The sequence below is a fragment of the Hetaerina americana genome, unplaced genomic scaffold (assembly GCF_022747635.1).
Source record: "Hetaerina americana unplaced genomic scaffold, ioHetAmer1.1.p SCAF_4, whole genome shotgun sequence".
In the NCBI taxonomy this organism is placed as follows: Eukaryota; Metazoa; Arthropoda; class Insecta; order Odonata; family Calopterygidae; genus Hetaerina; species Hetaerina americana.
Genome location: NW_027286985.1, coordinates 39,970,978 through 39,998,926, shown reverse-complemented (window position 1 = coordinate 39,998,926; position 27,949 = coordinate 39,970,978). Strand labels below are relative to the sequence as shown.

The 27,949-nt window shown below is 34.0% G+C and overlaps 1 protein-coding gene across 6 annotated transcripts; it reads right to left on the bottom strand.

Moving 5' to 3' along the window:
- Positions 1-24,848, bottom strand: metro (membrane palmitoylated protein 7-like protein metro). 6 transcript variants are annotated; one of them, XM_071589708.1, is made up of 13 exons: positions 24,739-24,848; positions 24,206-24,273; positions 23,580-23,863; positions 21,634-21,765; positions 21,162-21,191; positions 17,263-17,430; positions 16,927-17,123; positions 15,992-16,110; positions 11,229-11,585; positions 5,098-5,300; positions 4,835-4,975; positions 1,931-2,253; positions 1-1,498 (listed from the first exon to the last, which is right to left on the bottom strand). In XM_071589708.1, exons 2-12 carry the CDS (start codon positions 24,240-24,242, stop codon positions 2,077-2,079), a joined length of 1,845 nt encoding a protein of 614 aa, XP_071445809.1. In that variant the 5' UTR covers positions 24,243-24,273; positions 24,739-24,848; the 3' UTR covers positions 1-1,498; positions 1,931-2,076. The 6 variants fall into 6 exon arrangements, with proteins under 6 accessions (XP_071445809.1, XP_071445812.1, XP_071445813.1 ...); XM_071589711.1 differs by having other exon boundaries at positions 11,229-11,504; XM_071589712.1 differs by having other exon boundaries at positions 11,229-11,408.
- Positions 24,849-27,949: the final 3,101 nt, after the last annotated feature.

Here is a 27,949-nt window from a genome sequence, read left to right as displayed (position 1 = left end):
TATGCTCAAGAATCCTTTAATTACAAATAAATAATACAAAACATTCTTGTATGTTGACACAAAAATGTGAAGGGTGACAACAAATGAACTGAAAAATGAATTTATCGGCAGTTTTTGATGAAAATTCAAACTGCCACACAGTATTTTCTCGTAAAAATCTGAGGTCTATAGAGAGTTAGAGAGAGAAAAATACAATTAAATGAAATAGACCATTACATAGTTAATTACACAGAAAATGCAATTTTCCAATGCATTCTGAAGATAACAGAGCAAAATAAATCAGGTAACAAAATAATGAGGAATTCAAATCTAGAGGTAGTTTTAAAACATAGGAAGACTGCAGCATTCAAAGCTCAACTTCTCATCTCAAGTCATCCATATTTAATAGACTGAACATGCCATGAAAAGGAGCCTTTAGAAGTTTATCGGTCTAAAGCGTAATGTTCACAAAGCTTGATTACTGTTTTAAATAAAACTATAGCAACCGGCTTACTTAGTGAGATCTGTTCAATCATACATCTTAAGAGTTAAAGATGTATAGATGATAGATATATATATATATATACTGACAATTTGGCAGCATAATTATAGTTGTAAAGCATACACATTTTGTAAATTAGCTAAATATTTTAATCAACAACTGGCAAGGTATAAATAAAGAAAATATATGTATATATAAGCTCATGAGTTCAATAGGTAGTTAAGTATATTTATATACATGTGTAAATAAATAAAGATATAACAATATAACATTACTGGCACCATATCTGGGCTACAAATATCTTATCCCAAACATTTCATTAAAAATGGAAACAGTTAAATCAGTGTTCGTAAATTTTGAATATCAGCCCTGTCAAGACAAGATAAATAATGTGCAGGTACTGCATAAAACCCACATACAAGTTTAAAGAAAATGTACAGCCAACAATGACTAATTTAGATATGAGTAAACACTATTTGTACACTAATGTAAAGTACTCAGAAATGTATAAAGCTTTGAAGCAATATTTTCTTAGAAAATCCTGCTTTCAAAAAGAAAGTACTTTATATTTCAATTTTTCGAATGACTGTTAAAGTTCAGTCTCAAGTCCATCCAAATAAAAAGAGTACTTGACAAAAGCTTCACAGAATGCATCTTTGGCGATATTCTTACGTAAATGACAAGGCCTTTGTGAGTATCAGCAATAGGGCAGGTCTTCAGAAATATAGAAAGAGCATACCACTTCATAATTTTGCTCCATTATTCTCATAAATATCAAACCATAAAAGTTCCACTTTGGGCCAACATCACGTGTGGATGCACTTAAGTTTCTCATTTGCATTGTAACTTTTCACAGAGATAGTTAACTAATGAAGACTAATCAGGCTGCAATCCTTATCACACCCAAGATCGACAGAAGTTTCGGGAAGTCTATTTCAATAGCACCTCTTTCACCACTTAACTAACAGTACACTATCCCACTAGTAAGTTGTGAAGAACTGTCCAAGCTCTGCTTTCCTGATGAACAAAAGCACACATAGAATCAATATTCATACTTTGAAATATTGAAAATGATAATTTTAATGAACACAGACAGCTGACACATCTGAAGCGTTTGGCATTATTCTGATTTTGGTTGATCATGTTGTTTTTACTTAATTACCTAAGATACGAGTACAGGATTTCAGCTTCAAAATGTTACATTTAAAACATCTCAAGTCAATATTCTAGCTGCAATATTCCAAATGGCACATCATAAAATAAACTGCCAACCGACTGCTACAAAGCAACTGCCAACAGCTGTAATTGCAACTCATAATTCAATCCAGAGAATGAGAATAATGTTTTAGAGATACATTCCACAAGAAAGAGTTCGAGGTCACTTGACAACAGACATGAATTGATTCTTATTTCTACACTAATTAAAATGGAATTAATGGAAACACTCACCCATAAAGTTATCAGGTGCCAACACCTTAATAACCACACATGACAGGAAGTGGCTAATAGTGGATAGTGGTAAGGCTCTCCTGATATCTCATTGTGGCCTACTCCAGGAGGGGAGAGGAAAAGGGGCATAGAGATTGCATCTTCCTTCACTGTACCCATGAGGCAGGGACCCAGAGTGGTTCTGTTTCTACCTTGGCAACCGCTCTAACTAGCTGTTCAAATGCATTGGACAGGTCAGCATTTACAATAGTTTCATCAAACCAATGGCCATAGAGAAATTCTATCCTTTCCCCACTGTGAATTATTTCCAAGAATTCTTCATCCTTAAAAAACAAATATAATTGCAAAATGTATGAAACATTAGTCCAATGAGATTAAATTATTACACTACAATATATTGCCTGAGTCACGGTTGTAATATAAATTTTACAATGCAATTTTATGGGTCACAATAATATTTTAAACATTCATTCAGGCTAATTAATTTTTTATACTCGCAGATTACTCCCATTTTTGTAATTGCAATATTAGAACTTTTACAATTACAATTTTATGGAGTACTCGGGACAACACTGTCCTATTCATTAAATAAACCTTAATATCGTCTTCTGCATCAAGAATTATTTTACCTTGGATACCAAGGGTCCATATTCCGAAACTTTTTCTAAGAGCAGGTTGGTATTTGAAACACAACCCATGTTTAATTCAACATTGCAACCCATTTTACCTTGTTACTAATGTTGAGGTCAGTCCAAGCAAGCTTTATATAAATCTCTTCTTCATAAAGGAAATTTTCTCGTGGCAATGGCATTTACTCGTGAAACAATGCTTAGGACAGAACACTATTTCATAAAGATGAAATGAAAGCAAGCTTTTCATAACTCTCCTTTGTAAAGGAAAGTTTTTTGTGGCAATGGCATAACCACATGCTAGATGGCATTTACTCGTGAAACAATGCTTAGGACAGAACACTATTACATAAAGATGATGATGTATTTGTACGTAAACCAAGGGATCAAACAGTGAAATAAATTACTGAATTACATGCCATCATTTTAAAATGGATTTCTAATTGAATATTCTTTTGTAAACATAGGCTGGGAATGTTTCATTGTAAATGATTTCTGCTGATATGAGAGAATTACCTGTGAAACCAATTTTGAAACTAGTCCCTTGGAGACCAGGTTTTTCTAATTAAATGGGGGATGGCTGTTCAATTTACCATCCCAATAAAAATTATATTCGATTGCGTTATTTCCAAAAAGCACATTTTGAATTCAGACTTCTATATTAACAATGTAAGATGAATTGGAGACAAAAGGGGAATTAACAACAAAGAAAATATCAATTATTACCATTGAAACAAAATTGTCTCAGGATAATTATACCACAATAATGGTTATGGACAAAAAGTACGGGGAGAGCCATTCAGAGTATGAGCAAACAATATTATTTTTTGATTTGTGCAATGCTGCTCAGTGCAGTAAAATCATAATTCCCCTTCTATTTATTAAAAACAAACTTGTAATTTATTGTTTGAAGTTTATAAGTATTATTCAATTTATGTGTTTATAATTGTTTCTCTTGGAGAATATCAAAATGAAACTGTGAAAATATGGCTTATGACATTGGAAAAACTTTTACTTTAGTAACATTTTGCATAATTCACCCCTTCCTTGGGCTGAGAAGATGCATTTTAGAATATAAATTGTTTAAGCTCATCTCCAAGAAGGAAGGCCAGTGCATTATTGCAGAGGACCTCAACTTCATTTTTTAGAACATTGTAGAACATTATGGAGTATGCTCCTAAATGAAGAATTAGGTATAAATATGCCTGTTATCAGCAAAAATGGAAAATACAACAAAAAAGAGCATTTTATACATATGAACATATAACAGGCTTGTATCCTTGCACATTTTAATTAAAAACTGATAAGTGACTTTATTCCCTACAATTTAATTAATATGGTATTTTCTATGTTTCGAGAATTTCAACTTGCATCCTATAGTTTTCTCTGTATATTTTTCTCCATCTTCTTCCCGAATGTGTAGCATAGAGAATTATTCTCCCTTACAAAATTTATGATTATTATGTAGGATACTAACCTCCAATAATTTTCACCAAATTTAGATGAGAAAAGGTTCATTTAATTAGTTATTAGGTTAATTATCTATGTAAATCAGTGGTCAATGAGACAAAATAATTGTGACATAATTTAATTGCTGATATTTCATTTACTTTACATATATTGTTCTGAAAGGAAAGCAAAAAATGAAGTACTAGGCATAGTAAGGGAGAAGAGGAGATTGCCGGCAGAAATCCAAAGGAGGCAAGAAATATTAAGAACAAATTGACTGGTGGTGTGATGTTGAAGACTGATTGAAGAGAGAATGTTGGCCAACAGAGAAAGAGATGGATAGGGAGGTTGGATGAAATGAAGGTAGGTGGGTAGCATGAAGAATTGAAGATCAGTTTAATTTAGTGCCGCATTTCAGGTGGTGCTTTGTTAGGCAACACAAACAAAATTATCATTGTTCAATCTTGTGTTCATCCAAAACCTGCCTTAAATAATTAAATACCAATTAATATTATTTCTGGGAGTTAAATATTGCATATTGAATACAGAAAATGTATTCTATTATTTGAAATAAAATGTGTTCATCCTAGGAACAGATGGTAGGTGTCTATGGAAAAGACTATAATCAGGCAAATGAAACTTATCTAATTTGATATTAGAAATCAGTTTTTAAAAGGTACAGGGCTACAATTTGGAAATGAAATTATACTTCCATGCCAGTAAAAACAATTCCAATTTTTCTTAAATGTGCTTCCATCTTGCTTATAATAGGTACAATGAAATGGTAAAATTACAATACATTCAAAGTTACTGCAAAGGTACTCACTGTGAATCCTCGAGAATTATTCTCATCAAAAGTTGACCTGGCAAAAGCCTCATGCCGAGTTTCTTTTAAAACTTCAAAAGATGGTGGTTTAATATATATTATATATGGTTTCAGCTGGGGAATTCTCAGCATTTTCAAAGCCTAAAATATGAAATAATCACGGAAAAAAATTGATAGGGACTCAGTAACAGTCAACTCCATTTTTCCACTATGTAATTTTCAATATAATTTCAGCAATTACCACAACACTTTGTTTTACTAACTTGATAATGAGGGTTCAAAATACAAACATAGCCAGCATTGACCAGAGATTCAACACTTTCTGCTGAAGTTCCATATAAGTTTCCCTTGTACTCTCCAAATTCAATAAATTTACCAGCCTCCACATCCTCTTCCATTTTTTCTCTTGTGACAAAATAATATTCTTTTCCATTTATTTCTCCAGGACGAATTGGCCTTGATGTATCTGTAATATCAGATAAAACAAAATAATATTAGTCTAGCAATTAAGCCAGCAGACACATTTTTAAGGAGGCACATTATGCCCCATCCTGACAGTAGAAGAAAATACAATAATTTCTTATTTTTAACATAAAAAAGAAGTATCAAGCTTTTTTAGTATCATATAGTAATGATATGTAAATGTTATGTTGCTATAATGGTGGTAAGGAAGATTGTTTCTATTCCTGATTAGCGTGTTTCTACGTAGAGGACATATCCTTGGACTTCATTTACATGACAATAGTACTAGAAGCTGGAGTAAATGTTCATTTATACTTATAAATAGTAGGATAGGGAATATAAGATTTTGTTCAGGGGCTATCTAAAATATACCAACTTGAATTATAGTGTTGATAGTACCAGTTACAAATACATTGTTGATGGACTCAGAAAAACTATTACACAACATCATGCTTCTCTCAGGTACATGGCACAACCAAGCTTTTTAACATTGCATTTATGCTACAGAGCCTGGTGGTAACATAAGATGTTGAATGCAAAAATTGAATCAATTCTGCATCACAGTAAACAAGTTCCACATAGTCTCTGCCTCCTTCATACTGCCCAAAATTCCTAATCAGTTTTTCTTCTGCCTCCATTACCCAAAAGCCTTCTGTAACTGAAAATTATATGATGATCATTTCAAAATTACATAATTTATTTATGATTCAAACTTTTGCAAGCAAGGAATCAAAAGTCAACAGATGTATGTACATGTGAACCTTAATTCCTACTTGCACTGCTTTTAAAGCAATTTAAAAAAAAAACTTATTTCAGTAACTAAGTTCCAACTCCCAGTCCTCGATTATTATTCATCTAGGTTTGACTATGGGAGCACAAAAACTTATGGCTATAAATTAACAAAGTATGGGTAACACTTTCCTAACATTCATATTTATTAAAAACCCCAGTAACTCAAAACTAATAGGATGGTTTTCGTATTGCTGAATCAATCAGTACTTGAAAATATGAACAACTTGGCATTTACATTTTTAACAAAGGAGTACATTCCAAAGGATTTTGAAGGTACTTATTAATTTCAACCATAAATTTAACTTTCATTGCGAGCCAACATATATTGTCTCCTTCCTCAGATTTTCCTTCACCGTAATCACAATTCCTTGAGGAAAGTTCCCATTTCATATTCTTTAATCTTTGCCTTTCCATACTTGCCTTTGATGTCTTCCTGTCATAACTTCATATTCATCTTCTTCACCAGTTTGCCAACTTAATGCTAGAATTCTAGTTATTGCTAGGAGGTGGGAAAAGGGAGAGATCCAAATCACATTTGTCAATGTGTGGATGGAAATAAAATATTTTTTTAAACTGAGAATTGTAACTCAGATAGCATCAAACTTTTAATGCAAATGAACCAAAAATTATGATCCAGCAACAGGAAAAATATGCAATATACTTAGTTATGTTGACACTGGGAGGTGCAAGTTGGGACTGCTAAAGCAAGAAAAATCATCTATAGATGAGAAGATGTTACTGTGGGGTCAACTGACTTTATTTTTAGGGTATGAGAACCATAATCAAAAATTTCCTAAGTGTAACGTTTTACTTGTAACTTATAGAGACATTAACACTTTAAAAACACAACACTGTGGAGGGAACTGTAGTGTAATAGTTTAAGGTCCAGGTTTAGCATAGGGTGTTTAATTTTTTGGTTTGAAAATATTATTATTGGTTAGGAAATGGAATGCAGAAGCATTAACTGGATTAAAAGGAAGGAGTATCAGCAGACTGTGGAAAAAATCATGAGTGAAGGTACAGAGCTGAGTACTTTAGAGGAAAAATGGAAATACATAAAAAAAGGATATCAAAAGCCACAAAAGAAACTATAGGAACAGTTAATTAGGAAATGACAAGGAAACCAAGGGGTGTGGCTTTTTTATTTATTTATCGACTTAATTGGGCAAGACTGAGACTAATAGTCCCTTCTTCCACCTAACCCTTAGACATGACAGAAGACAATTTCATATACCCAAGCCCTAGGTTGAGGAAAATCCACCTCGAAGGGAACCGAACCCGTGACCTCTGGGGTTGACAGGCAAGAAGTTACCCCACCGCCACCGGCAAGATGAGATGATTAGAAAGATAGATGAGAGAAGTAAATGGAAGAATGTAAATACAGAGTTGGGTAGAAAGAAGTACTAAGAGTTAAATAATAAATTGAGATGTAACAAATAGAGTAAAAGAATAGTGGTGGAAGATTTAGTGCAAGGATATGGAAAGTTAACAGAGGAAGGGTGAAATTGGTGCACTGTACATGAAGGTTAAAACAATATCAGAAAGTAAGAAGGGAAGAGTTAAGTTAACAGTTAGAGATAAGTCAGATAAAATAATACTTAAAGCAGAAAAAATCCAAGAGAGATGGAAGGAACATATGGAACTGTATGGTCAAGAACTTAGATCAGCAAGGTTAGACATAGAAAGAGAATATGACGTAGATGAAGATAACTTAGGTCCAGGTATACTCAACGACGAGATAGGAAGGGTATTTAAGGAAATGAAATCAAATAAGGCCTCTGGGGAAGACAACATTCCTGCGGAACTACTTACTGGTTTAGGAAAATAGGAAGGAAGGGTCTTTGTGGACTAATTCATAGCATTTGTGAGAAAGGAATTTGGCCACAAAACATTGCCAGATCAGTTTTAAGTTCCTATTCCAAAAAAGGTAAAGGCTACATCATGTGAGGACTACATAACAATAAGTTTGATTTCGTATGCAGCTTAAGTGGTTCTCAGGATAATCAACAAATGGATAGAGAGCAGAGTAAATGGTTACTTAGGAGATGATCAGTTTGGGTTCTGGAAGTATAGAGGCACGTGCGATGCCATTGCAGTAATCCGATAACTAATCGAGAGAAAAATAGAATACAATCAGGACATATTTGTTGCCTGTTTCGTTGATTTCGAAAAGGCATTTGATAGAGTGAATTGGGAAAAACTAATGAGTATATTGCAGAAAATAGGAATAGATTTGAGGAACAGGGGGCTAATCCGCAACCTGTACATGTCTCAGACTGCTCGGGTGCGAGTAGGGAACGGAGAGTATGGATGGGCAGTGTAAGGAAGAAGATAAAGGCAGGGTTGTCAATTATCACTGGCACTGAACAACGTATACAAGGTGTGTTCAAAGAAAGACCGGACTGATTTTATTCTGTGCAAACCGTTCAACAGATCGAAACGTGATACAATGCGCCATCTAGCGACACATCTGACGACTAACATGAGAGGTGTTGTGTTTGTTTATGTTGAGTCATTACACAGCGGCAGCAGTATGTGTCTTAACCTGTTTGTCACCAAATGCAACGGCAGCAATGAAGGGGCTAGAGCAAAAGCGTGTGCACCTGAAATTATGTTTCAAACTTGGCAAAAGTCCAACGAAGACATTTGGAATGATTCAGCAACCCTTTGTTAATGAAGCTATGAGTCGAAGCCAGTGTTTTGAGTGGTGCAGTCGTTTTAAATAGAGCAAAACCTTGACAGATGAAGGTTCGTGAATGGGACAGCCTTCCACTTCGACAGACCCCAACCATGTCGAATTTGTGAACAACTTGTTGCGGGCAAATTGCTGTTTAACTGTTAGGGAGATAGCCGAGGAAGCACACATTAGTTTTGGATCCTGTCAGAAAATTTTGACAGACATTTGGGGCAAGAAGTGCGTCGCATCAAAATTTCCACCACGGTAATGCGCCGGCTTATATGGCACCGATCGTGACAGTTTTTTGCCAGAATTAGAACTTCCATGATCCTGCAGCCACCCTTCTCTCCAGACCTGGCTCCATCAGTATTTTTTTGTTTCCAGAGTTAAAATCAACCTTGAAACGGTGCCGATTCGACTCTATTGGGGACATTAAAACTAATTGTATGGTGGACCTGAAGAGGATCCCTAAGGTGGCTTACCAGGCAGGGTTCAAAAGCTTGAAGAAATATTGGCAAAGGTGTGTCGTCAGCCAATGCATGTACTTTGAGGGCGATAAGTTCGATTAAGCTGTGCCCGTCGAAATAAACAAGTTATAAAATCAGCCCTTTTTTTTTTTGATCACACCTTGTATGTGAGGGAAATGATGAAAGAGGCATGGGTGAAACTGGAGATAAAAATGAAATTTGGCGGAGAATTCATAAAATCAGTTATGCTTGCTTAAGACCAAGCATTGTTGAATGAATTGGAAATTCAGCACGATAGATATGGGATGAGAATAAATATAAATAAAACAAAGGTTGTGCAATTTTCTAGAAAGAGAAATACTACCAAATACTAAAAAACATTGAAATAGGAGGGTTAAAACTACAGCAATTGGAACAGTTTGGGCATCTCAGAAGTGTTCTGGATCAAGTTGGTCAAAGTTGAAGGGATGTAAGGAGAAGAATTGCACTAGGCAAAGAGGCTTTCACTAATAGGAGGGAATTGATGATAGGGGCATTGAGTATGGATGTTACGAAAAGTCTCGTTAAATCTTTGATATGGGGGGACGTTACAGGATGGAAACAAGGTCACTGAAGCAGAATTATAGGCAGATTGGAAGCTTTCAAAATGTGGCTTTGGAGAAGGTGAAGTGGACAGAAAGGAAAATATATGGAGTGCTAGGAATGGTGGGGGATGTGAGGGGATTGCTGGGAGAAATCCTGAGGAGACAGAAAAACTGGATGCAAAGCATATTGATTGGAAATGAGATGTTGGACGGAATGAAGGGAGGAAGGAACTATACAGAGATGATGAGGGGCATGTAGAGTATAATGTTGGGTTGTGTTCTGTTAGGAGAGACAAGATATTTATTTGGTAGTTCTGTCCACGCAAAACCTACCTCAATCGAAAGATTACCTGTAATAATGATAATTATTAATTTAAGATATTTTCAAATTAAAAATATTATATTGCCTCTATACATGAAAAGGGTTGTAACACAACTTATGACAGAGGAATATCACATCTTTGTGGTGAAACAAACAATTGACACACTTAAAGGAACACCTTAAGATTGCAATGCTACTCACTATCCTTCAGGCATCATTATGAACTCCAGATATTGGAATCTTTTCAGCAATTTATAGCTACATGTAATATTTGAGCTGGAAAACACTTATCTATGTTATCGGAGATCAAGGATGAAGGGCAGACTTAAACCAGATGTCATTATTAGCCTACTGTTGATAACAAGTACCCAGTGGCCAATAAGTTCAATTAGGTAGACAGTATACCATGAAACCTACCCAGTACACTATAAAAACTCAATGATATGTAAAATGGAAACTAATCAAATACTCATATTATAAATTTTTAATAAAAGACCATTGAATTTTATACTTAAAACACAACATTTCCTGAATTATTTCCTTACCCTTATGGTAACCCTACCCAAGGTAGCATTTATTATAAATAATTAAGTAGGTTGTAAGATTCCTATTTTCTGTTAATGGAAATACAGGGTAGTAACACTGGAGTCACAATGAAGCCAATGGTGTTACACTCATGTGCCTCTGGCCTGTATTGTAGGAGATAAAGTCGTTCTGTGATATTAATAACACCTTTTTAACCAATAAGGAAAAATTTGAAAGTAATCATTTACAAAGATTGAGGCAACATTGCTATATTATAATGATGATCAAACAATATTCATAGAGCAAGCTGTTCCTCCTTGAGAATCAAATTTAGTTTTTTTCTTTGCCTCCCCAATAACGTGTATTTCATAACCCTGAAAATAAAATAATTTTGTCCTTCAACTCTGATTTGAACTAACTCAATCTCAAAGTCAGTCTTACTGAAACTGGCTCAGCCATTTTCTTGATAATCAGCAAACTCAGGGTCTCATTACTTCTGCAACTACATTAGTTGTCCACACACAAATCTGATCTCTCCTGGCAGGTTTGTTAAACAGATACTTACATGGGATGGTAGTTTTATATTTCTCTGGATCAAGAGCAAGTAAACGACGCTTCAACTCATTTCGGCCAACCCCTGGCGGACCCACAAGCGCTATCGGGCGATGGAGACCGGGTCTTGGGTAAAGCCTGGCAACCTCTTCATAGGTGGCAATCTCCTCCCGGTCAAAGTCGTCATTCTCGGCTGTGTCGTACATAATCTTTTTAGTTTTAGGTTTGGAGGCACATCTAGGGGACTTTGGGGACTGGCATCCAGGGAGTGCTGAAAGAGAGCACAAACCTACGGGGAAGTTAGTGGGAAGCAGGTGTAGTGCAAGGGACCATACTGGCAGTTCACTACCCTTGCTTAATTCTGAGTCCACTGATTAGGGTCAATTGGGGGGGTGCAAATGAATTGGGAGGGAAAAGATGTAAGTGTAGGGAAGAGGTAGGGTAGAGAGAATAGAAGAGAATGAAGCATCAGTCATGTGTGTCATCTGACAACAGGTGAAAAAAAAAGACTTGAGAATAATCTTCAAGCACTTCAAACATGAAGGCAGACAGAATATTATGCAAAAATGAACATGCAAAACTCATGAGAAAAAATGCATCCAAACATGAGATAAGCCATCATTCTTATGCTTTAAGGCTCCAAGTCTGGTATTAAAAACTTGATGAAATAATTAAAGATAATCTCTGAAAACAAACAGACAACATGCACATGCAGTAAAGAAAACATTTTGTGAAGAGTAAATGAATTAGGGGAATAACATCAATACAAAATTAAGCAAGGATATTAAACATATACTTGTACACATTTGGTATCCCTCACACACTTAATAAGCATCAATCGAGAACAAATTTTAATAAGATTAAAATTTGCCAATTAAGAAGTATTGTCATTTCATGTACATAGATTAATCTACACAAATAAAGCCAAGGAAAGTATGCATCACATATTGCTGGGCCATAATTTATCTCACTGCGTTATTAATATAAATTGATATCGGGCAAAAATAAAATGCACAACATTAACATTTGCCGAATAATTATCTTGTTTCACCAAAATATTTTTTTAATTTTCTACAGAAAAACTATCCCATGATTGAGTTGCAAAATATGAAAAACATAACTAATTAGAATAAGCTAAATGTTTCCATGGAACCTGGCCTTTACCTATGTTTCATGTCATACATCCAAATTAATTGCATAAGCCATTATTTTAGCTGAAAAAGTCTTTCTTTCATTGCCCATTCCTCATTTAATATACCTACAGCACTAGAATTTTTTCATTTTTGACTAAGAAATTTGTTTCTCCCCAGCAAACTAGAAACCATTTCGGTTTCTTATGTGATGAAGGACATTAAGTGTTTCAAGCCTAAGAATGTCAACATGCTGTTCGAAGTCTTCAAATTGAATATTATATAGAACTGTAGTCAATGAATCTTAGAAACCTTTAACTAGAGTAAGGATGAGTTCATTTGTACAAAAAGTTCTATGCCATGTAAAATTTACAAATGCTGTCAACTAATACATCATTCTGATGTTCCAGCAAGGTAGGGGGTCAGTACATGAACCTTCCCCATGATGATCTGGTAGAGGAATAATCATAAGACCTTGGAACCCGAGCCCTCCAATTGGTAAAAATTTCTATCATTCAGGCCCCAAAATCTAGCCATTTACATTAAAACATAAAATCCCACACTATTTTATAGTTTCCCACATTTTCACCAATGCTGTAAAATAATGGTTTATTCTGATGCTCCAACATTTGGGGTTTCAGTTGAATGTACTTAATTGTATGATATGGAGAATTAGTGTTAATGACCTTCATAGGTACCTGGTAAATGACTTAATCGCATGAATCCTGGTAAATGCTTTTATGAAATGAAATCTTTATTAACCCAAGAAATCAAAAATGAAAACCTCGAAGGATATTTCAGATTGTGTACATATTGTGAAAATAGTATCATGAAGATTGCTGTCAATATATTTGTAATTTTATGTTGTGAATAATGTGTTGCCACATGTTTCTACCAAGTGATTGATATAGGTTTATTTGATGACTGAAAAATTGCACTTAACTATTGGTGAAATAAAACACTATTTTTATTTTTATACTTATTTTAATGAAAATTGACCATCTTTTCAACATATGGCATAAAAAATACACATTAAAGATGCTGGGGTGCAGAACCAGATGTTAAACTATATCCGGGTGTAACAAGGTAATAAAACCAGGTGAAGTGCTTTAAGAGCTATCCCAGCTTTATTAACCTAGTGGTTGAGGGAAGCCATCTATGATGCAACAGAATGAGGAGGGTAAAACATGAAACAAAACTGAATATGATAATCCTGGAGAAAAAATGCCATATAAAGAATTACTATAGCCACAAATGAAACACTGAGGAGAGGAAATGAGACCAGCTCTGTTGAAAGATTGGATGATCTGTAGATGAAAATTATAAAAGCAAGAAGAGAAGCAACTTAAGGACAATCCTTGATTTTAGGCAGTCAGGGATGAAGGCAGATAAGAGAGCTCACGAAAGAATCTTAAACACAAAAATTCAAGACACAGAAGATGAGTTGACCAAAGGTGGCTGTGATTAATGACAATATTAAAAACGAATGCCATTACATCAGTCTAAAGTAAATTGTGTTATGTTGACAGAAGACTTAAGACATTTGAAATAGATAGGGAATCAGAATTGAAGAAATATTTCAAGGGTCTTAGTCCTCTGGAATACTGCTTTAAGAAAGATAGAGAGATGTGGATGAAGGTGATCACAGTCAAGGTATAATTAAAAGTGACTTTGAGAGAGTGATTAAAAACTTAACCATAAAAATCAGATATCCAGTGTAGAATAAATGAGAGAAGATCAAGGCAAACAGAGGAACGTTAAAGATATTGTTTGATAACAATTAAAGACATCTGGGAATGTGTAAGATCTCCAGAGGCCTTCGGGAAGAGTGAAATGATTCAAAACTGAAAATAATGAGGACCAAGAGATGTGAGGAATATTTGACCTTTGAGTCTGATGTCACATGCTTTTCAAATTGTGACTTGAATAATCAGCGGAAGGTTGGAATATGCACTTTGGATATACTCTGACAGGAAACTATTTCGATGTTCAGAAAAACAGAGGAACGAAGGCAGCCAAATGCTGCTAAGGAATATTGGTAGAAAAATGATGCAAATCAATAATCTATCATAATATGGAATTCACAGACATGGTAAATACCTAATACAACATCAAGGAGATCAAAAGATCAACTCTACAGGAATAAAATCACCACAGTATGTGCGATAGATAAAAAAATAAAGCTAAAATAATTTTTAAAAATTAGAGATATCCCCAGTGGTACTCAATATATGCTTGGAAAATACAATAAAAGAAGCACAGATAATTTTTATCAATGGAACTAAGTGAAAGGCAAAGGCCATATGAAGGTCCTTATAGAACAAAACATATGGACGTGGCATACCCTGAGAGTCAAGGGAGGGACATATACAGGGGAAAATAGGGGGATGAGTCCCATGAGGAAGGCTATGACAAAACATTTAATTATAGAAGAGAGGGTAGTAAGGCTGAAGAGCTATTAAGGTAAATGAGAACTAAAATTTCAAAAGGGAGGGCAGATTTCAAAGGGCAAAATCAATCTAAATATGGATTTAAGCACTAATGAATTAGTCAATTGTAGTCGTTATTAAAATTGTAAAGGATATCTGAAATATCTGATACTGATAAAAGTCACTCTGTATGACCAATACATTTTTTCTGCTCAAGCTTTAGCGACACATTCAACCATGGCTGTCAAATCATGCTGATGACATAAATACACCACAATGTATCTCCATCACTTAATAAAATAAACACAATTATGCCTTAGTACACTGAAATTTTACAATGGACCAAGAGATACAACAAAGGAATAGATTTAAGATACATGCATAATTGTACTTATACAACATTTTAAGAAAAAGGTGCAAGGGGAATGCAAATGAATGTAATTTAATTTAAACTGTGCATCCCATTTTTCACCAAGATTTTGAAAAAAAAGGTAAATGGATTACATGAATAAACACAGTAAAACGTCATCTAAAAAATGCACAACACAAATTTTCAGTACTCTATGCTACTATTACAAAAAACAACAATAAGCCATGCAAAAACCACAATGACAATTTCTTTTAAAATGACCAGCCTAAGGTTGGGTTATTAGGCTTCAGTGATGCTTGGAGTCATTCTTGTGACACCACAGGAGTGCAAAATCTAATTTTTAATCTGGAACCAGAAACATAGGTGTTTAGCTATAAAACAAATACTTCAGATTAGAAATTCAGTAATTTTAATTTGCTTCCCTCTACCTTCTCCATAGAAACACCAACACTTTTATAGCAAGAACATTTAATTCACAACTGTAAAAAATTACCTCGATATCGTATGAACACTGCAATTGGAAATATTATGGACACTTTCAAACATTTGAGCAAATTTCTGGAGGTTTCATCCAAAGGAATACATTCTTGGAGCAAGTAAACATTAAAATTGTTCAGCATTATGCTGAATAAAATCCCCCACGTTTTCAGGTCCAGAAATGATTTCAAGTTGGTAGCAAATTATGTGTGATAAAAAGGGATAAATATACATGCAAGCATTATATATTTTAGTAATAATCTCAAAATATTTATGTCAATACAGATGCCAGGTCATTAATTAAAAGCTCATTTTGTTATTATTTTTACATGGGAACATATCAAAAACAAAATTATACAGGTATTCTCACCTTCTTCCCCAGTTTTGTCCTTGGCTGTACGTTCATGTATAATCCTCCTCTCTTGCAATGCACGGCTGGGAATCAAACCAGCCCTCATATTCCTATCTCCCTCACGTCTTGCCTGCCACCTGGTACAAAATTTATAATTAGAAAATTAAAATTTCCTTGATATTTGGTGCCAAATTTATTATTTCATACATGCTAAATCGAGTAGTGGGATCTTTTCAAATGCATTTCACCCATGGGAACCAGAAATATGAAATATTATCTTACAAGCATTTCATGGTAGCTAAGGGAAAGTAAATTTACAGTAATGTGAGACAATATTGCCAAGAATACAGTACTGTATATACTATACTGTCTCAACAATAGATATTACCATTCAAAACAATGGAATGGAAAATGGGTCTGATATTTAAAAAAAATATCAAATCATTAATAATATATCAGTAAATAATCATTAATATTATATCAATAATATATACAATCATTTAATATTAATTCATGGTTTGACTTATTGCGTAAAATCCTGTTTGCACATCCCTCACTAGAAGAGCAAAAAGCTATTAGAATTTGGCTTTTGTAGTATGAAAACAAGATATTCTAATTATTACAGAAAACTAAGATAATTAATGTCAAGTGCATGTTTCATCATAAGTAGCATGGCATTTAACAAATCTTACTGCTGCAATTTTCAGTCTGATCCATCTCTACCCAAAATATAATCATTGTGCCAGTTGATAATTTATTTGATAGATAATGCATTTCAAAGTAATAACAGTAGATCCACAAGTCTACTTGAAAGGAATTTGAGCAAGAGTTAATGAATGACACAGTTTCAGACCTGAAGATGTTGTTGCAACGAAAACTAGGTTGTAATAAAAAACATTCCAGGTGGAAAAGCTTCTTTCATCGTGAGTTACTGAAATGCACCATTAACATACCAATACGCATCATCCTGGCTGACAATGTGAAGGACGTCACCATTCTTGAAATCTAAACCAGCCTCTTTGCATGGGATATATGGGTCATCAGTGGCTGAATAATCAAAATATGCTCTTACACGAACTTTACTTTCCCTCAAATTAATCTTACTATCAGCTGGTACCAATTTGAAGGTTATTGTTCCTTCTGAGCTTTGCTGAAAGGAGAATAAAATACATTAATGAGCATTACCCAAAAGCTCAGTCAAGTCGTTGTAGGCATTTATTACAGTTATTACAACATAGGACCACATAAGAAATCTTTATTCTGGACGATCAATTTTATGCATCACTCACCAGGATTTTAAGAACATCATTTGGTGTTTTTCCTTCTACATTGATTCCATTGACTTCACAGACTTCATCCCCAACATGAATCAACCCTGAGCGATCAGCAGCACCACCATGCATAATTCGTGCAATTACAATTTTTCCTGTTTCTTCATCTGTCTTGATTGTGGCACCCTGGTACATAGAAAGGTTTCAGTATCATGAAGCCATAATTGTAGAAGCTACACATAAATATGGAAGATGCATTGGATTTTGTCAAACAAGAAATAAAAGATTGGCTCAAAAACAGATGTATGCATTTGTAAATACGCACAAAATATTGTCAATGAGAAATCTAAATTTTCAGGGTAAAATGTGGCAATTTCCTCATGAATTTCTTATGTCACACACATTGAGACTTGTTTTACAAGTGAATGGATTCTTTACCGACAATTCGAATTTTAATGTGCTCATTACAGTCATAGGTTGCCTGTTGAATTATCTGCTACATTTTAGCACTAAAACTGTCATGATTTGAGTGCCATAATTATATTTATAAAAAAATCATATATTCTAGTTCCACAAAAGTGCATGTCTCACCAAAGCAAACTTAACAACCTACTAGGCAAGTTTTTGGCATTCGATAGGCATTTTTACATACAAAACTACAACTATAAAATGCTATTATAATGGTATGCATTCAGAGCAGTTATTGATGTTGTAGAACTAGAACGCAAAATACATTGAAATCAAAGCTGCAAGATCAACTATTAAAATTTAATAGTTTTACGTATGATGCATATACTATTGCTTAAGAAGTTAATGCTTACAATTTGAAACTGAAAAACCAATAAAATAGCACAAGACAACAGCAAGTGAATAATTATCTTTGCTGAAGTTTATGACAAAAGAACTACCAAAGTTCAAAAAACAGCAATTTCATTGGCTCATCTAAGGAATGAAGAGATGAGTTTTCCGTACATTATGTAACACAGCCTGAAGAAAAATGATAGACAAGCTGAACTACATGAACCTAATAAAATGCAATGAGTTGATAGAAAATTTTATGATGTTAGTATATCACTTCCCTTAAAATTCTATTAAAAGTTTTATTTCACAGGAGTAGGATATCACACCATTTCAAATTCATACCATAATTTAGGGAGGATACGATGATTTAACATTTTAGTGCTGTCAAAACATTCCAAACATTTTCGTAAATGCTGCACAAACAATCAAAGATATAATATGATATTAAGAGATTATAAGGAAGATTAATAGGTTTACATTCGTGTAGTTAGAACAGCAAAACATAAGCTGTCAAATGAGTATCAAGCTGAGCCCATCAAGATGCATTATTTATATTTTATAAAATTTTATATTTTTTTAATAAATTGGCATTATCTTAGTTGTCACGGGCTCTTATGTAAGTATCACCAAAAAAAACAGGATAGTCAAGTATTGGGAAATGGGTTACACACATTAAAATAATATCACATGAGTTATATACCTGGATATACAGGTAAAATAATACAAATCTTTGTCATTCCATACAATAGATATCTACAGCTCGTTTATTTCAATGATAAGTAGAAAAAATTTAATTTCAGCTCTGTTTTACTTGGTATTAGGATAATATTAAAAGAAAATCATTCACAATTAAGTCACAATTGTCATGCCAATGCTTGGCAATTCTTTGCTTATCATTGATTGTCACATCATTGCTTTAAATGATATATTGTAAACATGAGTAAATTAAGTCATTATGACATGAGTAAATTAAGTTATTAACCTGTGATACATAAGAGTTAAGGAGTCAATTTTCTGATACCATGCCAAATTTAGAAAATGGAACTTCAATGCTGCATAATAATGTTCTTTTGTTCTTTTACTCATACCAACAGTGAGGTTATGGACAGACAATGACAATGATTTATCCCTTTTGATAAATACTTCATCAAAGAAAATCAATCAATGGTTAGAACAAATAATAAGCATTGTTACTACCAAAATCAACAAGAGAAATTAAGTTCCAAAGAAACTGCGGGAGATTTGAGATAAACACCATTAGTGTTTAAAGTTGGCTTTAACCTCGTGGACTGTGACGCGTCGCGCACGACTAAGAATGCCTGTGACATTGTATGTACGGCATTTCGTCACAACATCTTGTTCCTTTAAAAACCCCAAAATTTCAGTTTTTAATAGCATGCCTTGGAAGCTTAAGTGGCTAAAGCACTCGACCGGATATTGAGGGATCTGGGTTCGAATCCCAGTCAAGGCGAATGATTTTTACACTCTGAAATTGCTGCACAGAAATTAAGTTTTATCAATAAAGATGTCTTTATATTATAATTATCTTGGAAATATGATCTATAATACTTCTTAAAATGAGGATTTTATGAATTTCTGCTACGAATTACATGACAACATGGTGGCTGTCATATATCACTGACCATTGTATGGCAGGGTAGCACAAACCAAAGGCAGGAAGTGCCTCAATGGAAACAATTGACAGATTTTGTTCAGTATTATCTAATTATTCCCATTAGTTGACAATATTTCCTCTTTCATATTTTACTGCCAGAAGACTGTTGCTACTTTGTTTCTGATCATTGCCTTAGGTTTTACTCTCAGTTTTTAATTATTTTAGGAAAGTACATTCATGAGATATCTTACAGCACTATTAGTTTTATTTTGATTTTCATAATGCCTTAATGACTTACACCTTCCTCACAAATCAAGTCTGAGACATTGTGCATGAGTAATTTTGCTTTAAATTATTCAGTTTTTGATCCATCTCACATTTTATAATGAGATAATTGAAAAATGAATCATTTATACATTTATCATGTTCATCTATGATGGACTATGTGGTGTGAATTTAATGGCCAATGATTATAAAATGTCCAACTATGTTAAGCCATGCAAAAGTTGTTCTTGGATGATTGTGAGACCTCTAACTATAGGTGGAACTAATAATGCTACAGGTTTAATGATCCATTATCTTATAATGGCTATTCATGATTGAGTTTACAAAATGTGTGCCAGTATCAAAACTAATATTGTGGTAATATGTAATAGGAACAAATGTATATGGAAGAGTAGAGAGGAGAAATGAAGTTAATACAAATTACCTTGCTCCCATAAGTGAAATCTGATTCAAAACAGAGATGCGGCATAGTATTATAAGTTTTTGCTTTGCTACAAACTTCAGGAATGAAAATAAGAGAAGTGTAATATGGAAAAATACTTCATCAGCATGACAGAATCACCTAAAAACCTTATCACATTAAATCACATGTCACAATCACACAGGAGAACATATTTACTAACCACATTTCCTAATTTCAGATGTTTAATTCATAAAGACAGATATTTATTGCATTTATTTAACACAGCATTATGTGAAAGGTCATTCAAAATGCCCACCTTGTTCCTTTGTAAGTTAGCTTTGGCCCATCCTCAGTCATTCCTGCTTTAATATTTTAAAACAAATTGAAATGTCACATGTAACTACTTAAAACTTCGGTTGAAACCACTTAATTTTAAAAGATAATTTCCCAAACAATCATGGCTAGGATTTAAGTCTTTTGAATGAAAAAAACAGATATTTAATGAACCCGTTGCTTCTTTCATGAAAATGACTGTTGACTGATGCTTTGATGGTTTTTTTTGTTACATGTGACAGTTCTTGGTGGTGTGATCTACAAATGAGGTATTTCAATTCAGTGAAAAGGTGACTCATGCCATTCCTTTTTTGTTGCTGATGCATTCATCATTCCAGTAACAGGCATACAAAGCAAGGTGCAAATCATACTTGTAGCTCCATCAAAAATAAAAAAATTGAAAACATTCAAAAAACTATCAAAAAGCCCCAAAAATTAAATTTAACTGAGAGAATGGTAACTACTTCAATTAAGACTTACCACTATAGGCTCAACACTTTGGGCACCACTCTTTGCAAGCAATTTAATGAAAGAAAAGACGATGATAGTACAAAAGCTTTAGAAGCATTCTAACACTATTTCACAATAAATTATGCAATAAACTTTTAACGATAATAATAAAAAATCAACTCCTGCATCAAAAATCAGAATCTTAAAAAACTTCCACCATCAGGCTAGCAAGACAGTAAAACTTTAAACAAACATCACTTCTTTTCAATTTTTGGAAACATTTATCAATGCATGCCCACATACCAGTCAATATTGATATGTTACATTATTCAAATGATGAACTGTTGACCTAATAATAGAATATATCATCATATAACATGTAATATACAATTAAAATATTTATGATGCACAAACCATATTTTAAGTACTTTAAAATTGGGAAAATTTTAAAGCACAATGAAATGCACACAATTAATATGAAAATGAGAAATAGTTTACACACCAAAGGCTCATTGCTTTTAACTAGTTGGACAATTTTGATGGTCTCCTCATCTTCATCCACTTCTACTGGAATTTCCGGTAATCTTGGGAAATAGTCTTTCTGGGCTATTGCATCATGTGCACACAGCAGACCCTTGATAAAAGAATGAAAATGAAATTCCTGTTGAGTGAATTACATCAATCACAGATGTTCAACGGATGTGAGAATGAATTTCTTTTCATGACACGAATCATCTGGGAATCTCCATCATAAAAAAGTAAGCATTAACATTGGTCAGTAACAGTATCTTAATAGTAACCACAACAGTCTAACTAAATATTTGCCTTTCTCATCCACACAACATTACTTTCTAAATCACAATAATAGGCAAGGGCACATTACGGATGAGCTTGAAAGAAAAATGAGTCAAGAGGAGACCTTTGAAAGGAAGAAACAAATGAAAAGATCCTCCCAATGCTGATGGCATAGGTTAAAACTCTACTGGCGAAATCTTTGATGGTTTCATGGTTTCTCTCTGGAAGTGATATGAACAGAAATACAGTGGTGGCACTCGGCCTGATAGGTATTGGTTTAACAGTGAACCATTAGAAACTTTCACGTAGGGCAGACATGATGCCTATGTGCCACCCCATGCACCAATACTTTCTAAGGAAGGTTCATAGTTCAAAGAAATATGTAAATATGTGCTCCTCCCTACTGCCTGAAATTCAACGCACGAAAATAACACCAAATGTTCAACAGCAGAAATTGCCCCAGCAGCAATGGTCTAGCTGGCTCAAGTGGTCCCCATCGCAGCATTATTATTCAGTAAGTTTTCAAACAGTTAACAAAAAGTAGACTACATGCCCAAATGGGTGAGGGAATACAAAGATGCCATCAGGCAGGTGAGGGGAATTGGGGATTTCCTCAAACTATCCATCAGCCAAATTCCTGGAGTAGTCAGTGCGATTGATTGCATAAGCAATGCTTTCACCTATGCCTTAATTGGACAAAGAGAGCTAAAAAAATCATAAAGGGCCTCATTATTTAAATGTGCAAATAGTTATGTAGCAACTGTTTTCCCCCCAAAAATTGTTGGACTTTAATCTAATATACAATCCAAGCTTTGCTGTTTTACGTTTCACTCTCAAATCTGAATTAGTTCATTGGAGAGACATATTATTAAGTGACATTTTAGGCATGTGATGTGCAAGCATTTTAAATATTAGATTTAATCCTCGATGGATGCCTGGCTCATTTATATAGTCGTACACCTCAGTGAAAATGATCATGGAAGAGACTCTTGAAAGGTGAATGGGCCAATTTCATTTAATTGGCATTGAGAACTGTTATCAGTAATGAAACTAATGATTAAACCTCATGTAATGATACATTTCTTAAACGAAAGGGGTGATTTCATCATTGGTACCAATATATATGTCATATACTTAGTATTAGCGTTTTTCTTTGAGCTATATTTCTTTGACTGGGCACAAATATTATCATCATGGCTGTGGGAGACCCTCCTACTGATACGAGTACTCCATCACAAGCTGTGTTAACTTCCATGTTAATTTGTAAGATCAGATGGTCGTGTGTTTTCTCCCAAATTCATGGTAATATGATAAAATATGGGGTATACAAGTAATTAGGATCACTCATAGCATGAACTTAAGAAACACATTAATCAATTTTTGAAAACTATTAATCAATATTGATTTTTAATTTGAAATTGTTTTAAGCATGGCATCTTTAGGGCTATGCTGTGTGATATAACTTACATTACTTTGCCTTGAATTAAACGGTTGCATGTTCATACAAATAACAAAAGCTATGATAAGGTATTCCTATTGTGCATGCTCTTGCAATGCAATTATTGGTACACAAATGAAATAGTTAAAATGTTGTACCAGATACTTTTAAAATGAAGATTGTAGCTACATATATTAAAATAGAAAAATGATCACCTGCATATGAGGTTTTTGCAACAGGAAAAAAATCTCCTTACAATCCCCATGCAGCGTAGTTCTGGGAGAGACAACATCCAAAACTTCTAAAGCCACTTGCATTGCATTGGACAGCATCGGGTGAAACTTCTCATCTTTACCGTTGCTAAGAATTTTATTATGAACTTGAACTAAAGCATTTAGTTCCCTTGACTGCAGAAGTCCACTGAGAAAACCAAATTCTTCTTCCGAGCTAGGAAGCTGCTGCCGCACCTCCTCCAATGAGACTAACAGCCGAGACAAGGCTATATTGAAGAAAACAATGAATTTTGATGAAAGGTGGACGAATGGCTCTAATCGAAAAATTTCGTTAGTCGTAAGAGGTAATATTAAACCGTTCAAACCACATTTGGGTTTCGGGAATCCTCAGGTATAAAAAAATTAAGCATACGGAATATGCTTTAATATTTTTACTTTGGAATAGATGCAATTTTTATACATAGATTTTGGAGCATAATATAACTTTTTCGCAGCTTTAACATGTATAGAGAAAACAAATTTGCCATTATTTTTCCCCTAACATATCCGTGTTAAGTCACAAAAAACATACTGAACCTTTAACAAGACTGCATCGCCAAAAAACATACCTGGATCCCAGTTTCCATTAGCCATTACTGCAGTCATCCTACTGACAGTTACAACAAACACGAACTCCCTGAAATAATTAATACATATAACTATCAATTATAGAGTTTGCAGTAACACAAATCAATGCAAAATAACTAAATTTTATTTATATTAGATAATAAATGCGAATAAATTGCAAGGAAACTTAAAGTGGGGCTCATAGATATAATTCTAGGAAATCAAGAAGGGACTATATAAAACCCCCTTTCGAGGTCGATGAAAAATGACGCTAATATTTCTAATAATCGATGATATCACCTTGGGCGAAGGAAATACGAATATCAATGAAGAAATCAATAGAACAACTCTGAAAATACCGCTAAGCCGACAAAAGGGGTCGAGCCATTTTTAATTTTACATTATAGACAAATAAAGGGTATGTAACATGAGACGTTTGCAACGTCGCTCTTAGGCAGAAGGTGCACTTGAACGGCAATTAGGCTGATCAATACAACTATGATAGCTACTTCACTTCTATGATGCAAATACTAACTTGCGCTACAGGCCCATTTACGAAAAAACAAGACTTTTTTCTTTATATTGGGCAGGCACTGTTTTGGACTAACGCCATATTGTTTTGAACCTATGCCGATCGTACCTGGCGATATTCTTCACCAATAATTAGATTATGGTCATTAATTAGAGGAAGAAGCTTTTCAGATATTAAAATAAAGTGATATCTTTGTAGCCATTTCTTTAGATATAAATTTTTATATAAAGGCACTTATTTAAACTTGTCTTGCTTTAATCGTCTGCCACGCCTTTGCACAAGCGGGCGAAACTTCATTCTCTAGTGAATAATAACATACACCACTGGACGAGATAGTGTATTTTTTCATAGGGAGAACATGTGTTATTGCTTTCCATATCAAAATCATTTGTTTTAATCGGTGAGACTATTTGGTTGGATTTTTTGCTTTAAAGATTATTTTAAGTTTAATTTCAGTTACTAAGATGCGCCTTGTGTTTATTTGCCGCGAACTCACCCCTTCTGTTTATTTACGTTATGTTTTATTAATTTTATCTCACTAATAAGGGAGTGGGGTTTTGTGTTTTTACTCTGCAAAATATTCAGTTAATTTCTTTTAGCTTCGTTCCCCTCAGTTACAAGGTTTCTGTCTCATAAAGAGAGATTTTGAACTTCTAGATGCTACAGGTGTATGACTGCAAATGACAGTGGACGAAAATATTGTGAATTATGGAATTCACCATAATATTATGATGCCCCCGGAAATACAGAATTGTTTCCAATTTATTTTCAAACCCGAGACCGTCCTTAAACATAGGGAAATAGGAGTAAGGAGATTTAATGCAATTGGAGCGAATGTAAACAATTGTGGTACTTTTTTCTGGTTCATTTAAAGCTTAGCCATTCTGGCGCATAATGCAGTTTCAACTTAGATATTGCGAACACCTAACTCGTTTAAACTATCCAAATGCGCGGGTCATTGTGTTCATGCCGAAAACAAATCATTGTGATAGAAATGAATTTTGGCAAAATGGGAAAACTTTGATAACATTAACTGTAGTTCACAATATTTTAACTTCTGGTTGCATTGTAAACGTTTGCTGAGTTTCATTCACCAGAATAAGATGCTTCGTATTCAATTAATACGTTTATAAATGTTGATATTTCAAGTTTGCTGTGCATGCGAACTCAACTTTGATATTATGTGCATCAGAATGTGCTCTCTTTTACTTTTATTTCTGTAAATTATGGGCATAATTTGGCATTATGTGGTGTGATATTGTTAGACCACCCCTTGAAACTGTAAAGTAACCAAAATGATTATTTTTTTAATCCTGCAGTATTATACGCTACTGCCTCTAACCCGTCATTGTATGGTTTTTACGCCACATCGTACTGTTGCAGATCCATTCCTAATGATTTATTCTACCCATTTGTAATTACAGCCCTTGTCCATCAGCTGGAAGCCTTGGTGACAGTTAGTGAGATTCGATGACAATATTCTACATATAATCAATATTTTGGTAAGTTATTGTGTTTTTTTTGTGCTACTGTTTTGGTTTATATTTCTTAAGTTTACAAAGGTATCCTTTTCATCTACCAATTTGAATGAGCTTTATTTAGTGGCACTCCAGTTGCTCTGAATGCTTTGCTGGAGCAATAATTAATGCTAGTTCATTTATAGCTACTTGTACACCCGTCCTGTCTTGATTTATGATAACAAATGGATTTTGTTTGAGAAATTAGTGGAACATGTGTTAGATGATTGTGAGAAATTTGAATATTAAGTAGTTAAGCCCTTATTTTAAAAAATCGGAGGGAAATATGAATATAGATCCTCTCATATGTCATTCATGATTTTAAATTTTGATTGTACATTCAATAAATCTCTTGTTTACGGTTATTCATTTTTTAAAATCCAGCAATAATTGATAGCATGTTCTTTGGCTAGTCTGTGTCCATCCTCACAAATTATAAATACATTAATGACCAACATGTGAAAGTTGCAAATGCAAATTGTTCCTCATGTTAATTACATTAACCATAATACTTTTGTGGATAAATGGACTCTCTGCCTCAAGTGTAGCTAAGATACAGTGGGATATTGTTTGGTATTTTACAGTCTTAAAATGTACAGTGGCTATAATATTGAGATTGGGTGAGAACGATTTTGAACTGATAAAAACTTCTCAATTAGACACATCTCATATGAAATGTCTCTACTTTATGGAACACCTTTGGAATGATTTAAATACGAACTTCTGGTTTCAAAATATCAATTATTTTATGCAAAATATACCTAAAGATAGCTATAGATGGAAGTATCTTCTTTAGTACAAGTTTTTCCATCAGAAAATAAGAACATAATGCGCATTGCTTGATGAATTGCAAAATATATTGTAGAATTCATTATGCATACATTTAACATGGTGATATAGGTTAGTCTTTTGGAGTCAGTTTTTTAATAATACATTATGACCCAGGAAGTCAGTTGTAAGGAAGAAAAATAATATGAATACAGGTAGAATTAGATATATGCATTCCAGCACGAAAACCAACCATGTGGCGAACAAATATTCATTCGATGAATACAGATTTAAGGAAAAGGGATAGGAACACTAATGAGAGACGAACCCAGGAATGGTGGGGATAACGGAATTCAGCAGATCACGAGCATGAAAAAGTTTCTTTGATCTGGACTCAAACCACGGATCCTCGACTTGGCAGGCACAATTCAATGGCCAATGCCTAACCATTGAGTTTTCGATTTTATGTATTTATTCAACACTTCATTATGTAGATACCAAAATCTTAGCCTGTTGCCACATTTTGAATTAAATAAGTTTATGAGCCATGAGAGTTTCCTTCATTATGTTTGGTATCTATTTTGCCTTTATTGCTTCATATACGTACTCATGTTGCTTCATAGCTCATTTTGTTTATTTATTTAATTTTTTAATGTTTTAAATTTAATCCCCGGTAAGATGGCATTTCATGCAATCCTGCTCATTATTCATGGCCTTAGATAGCACTTCCATTTTATCTTCCAACTCTTTGCTAATGGCCCAGTGCTACATAATGCAATTACAAAAAACGCACAGGTAACTTGTTCAGCCACTTCTTTTGTGCTTTATATTAATCCCCAGGACTTGAAAGTTGTTGAGCCCTTGCTGGATGGCTCACTTTTGGCCCCACGCTGCTTTTTGTTTGACTATGATATCCTTTCAACCAGTCT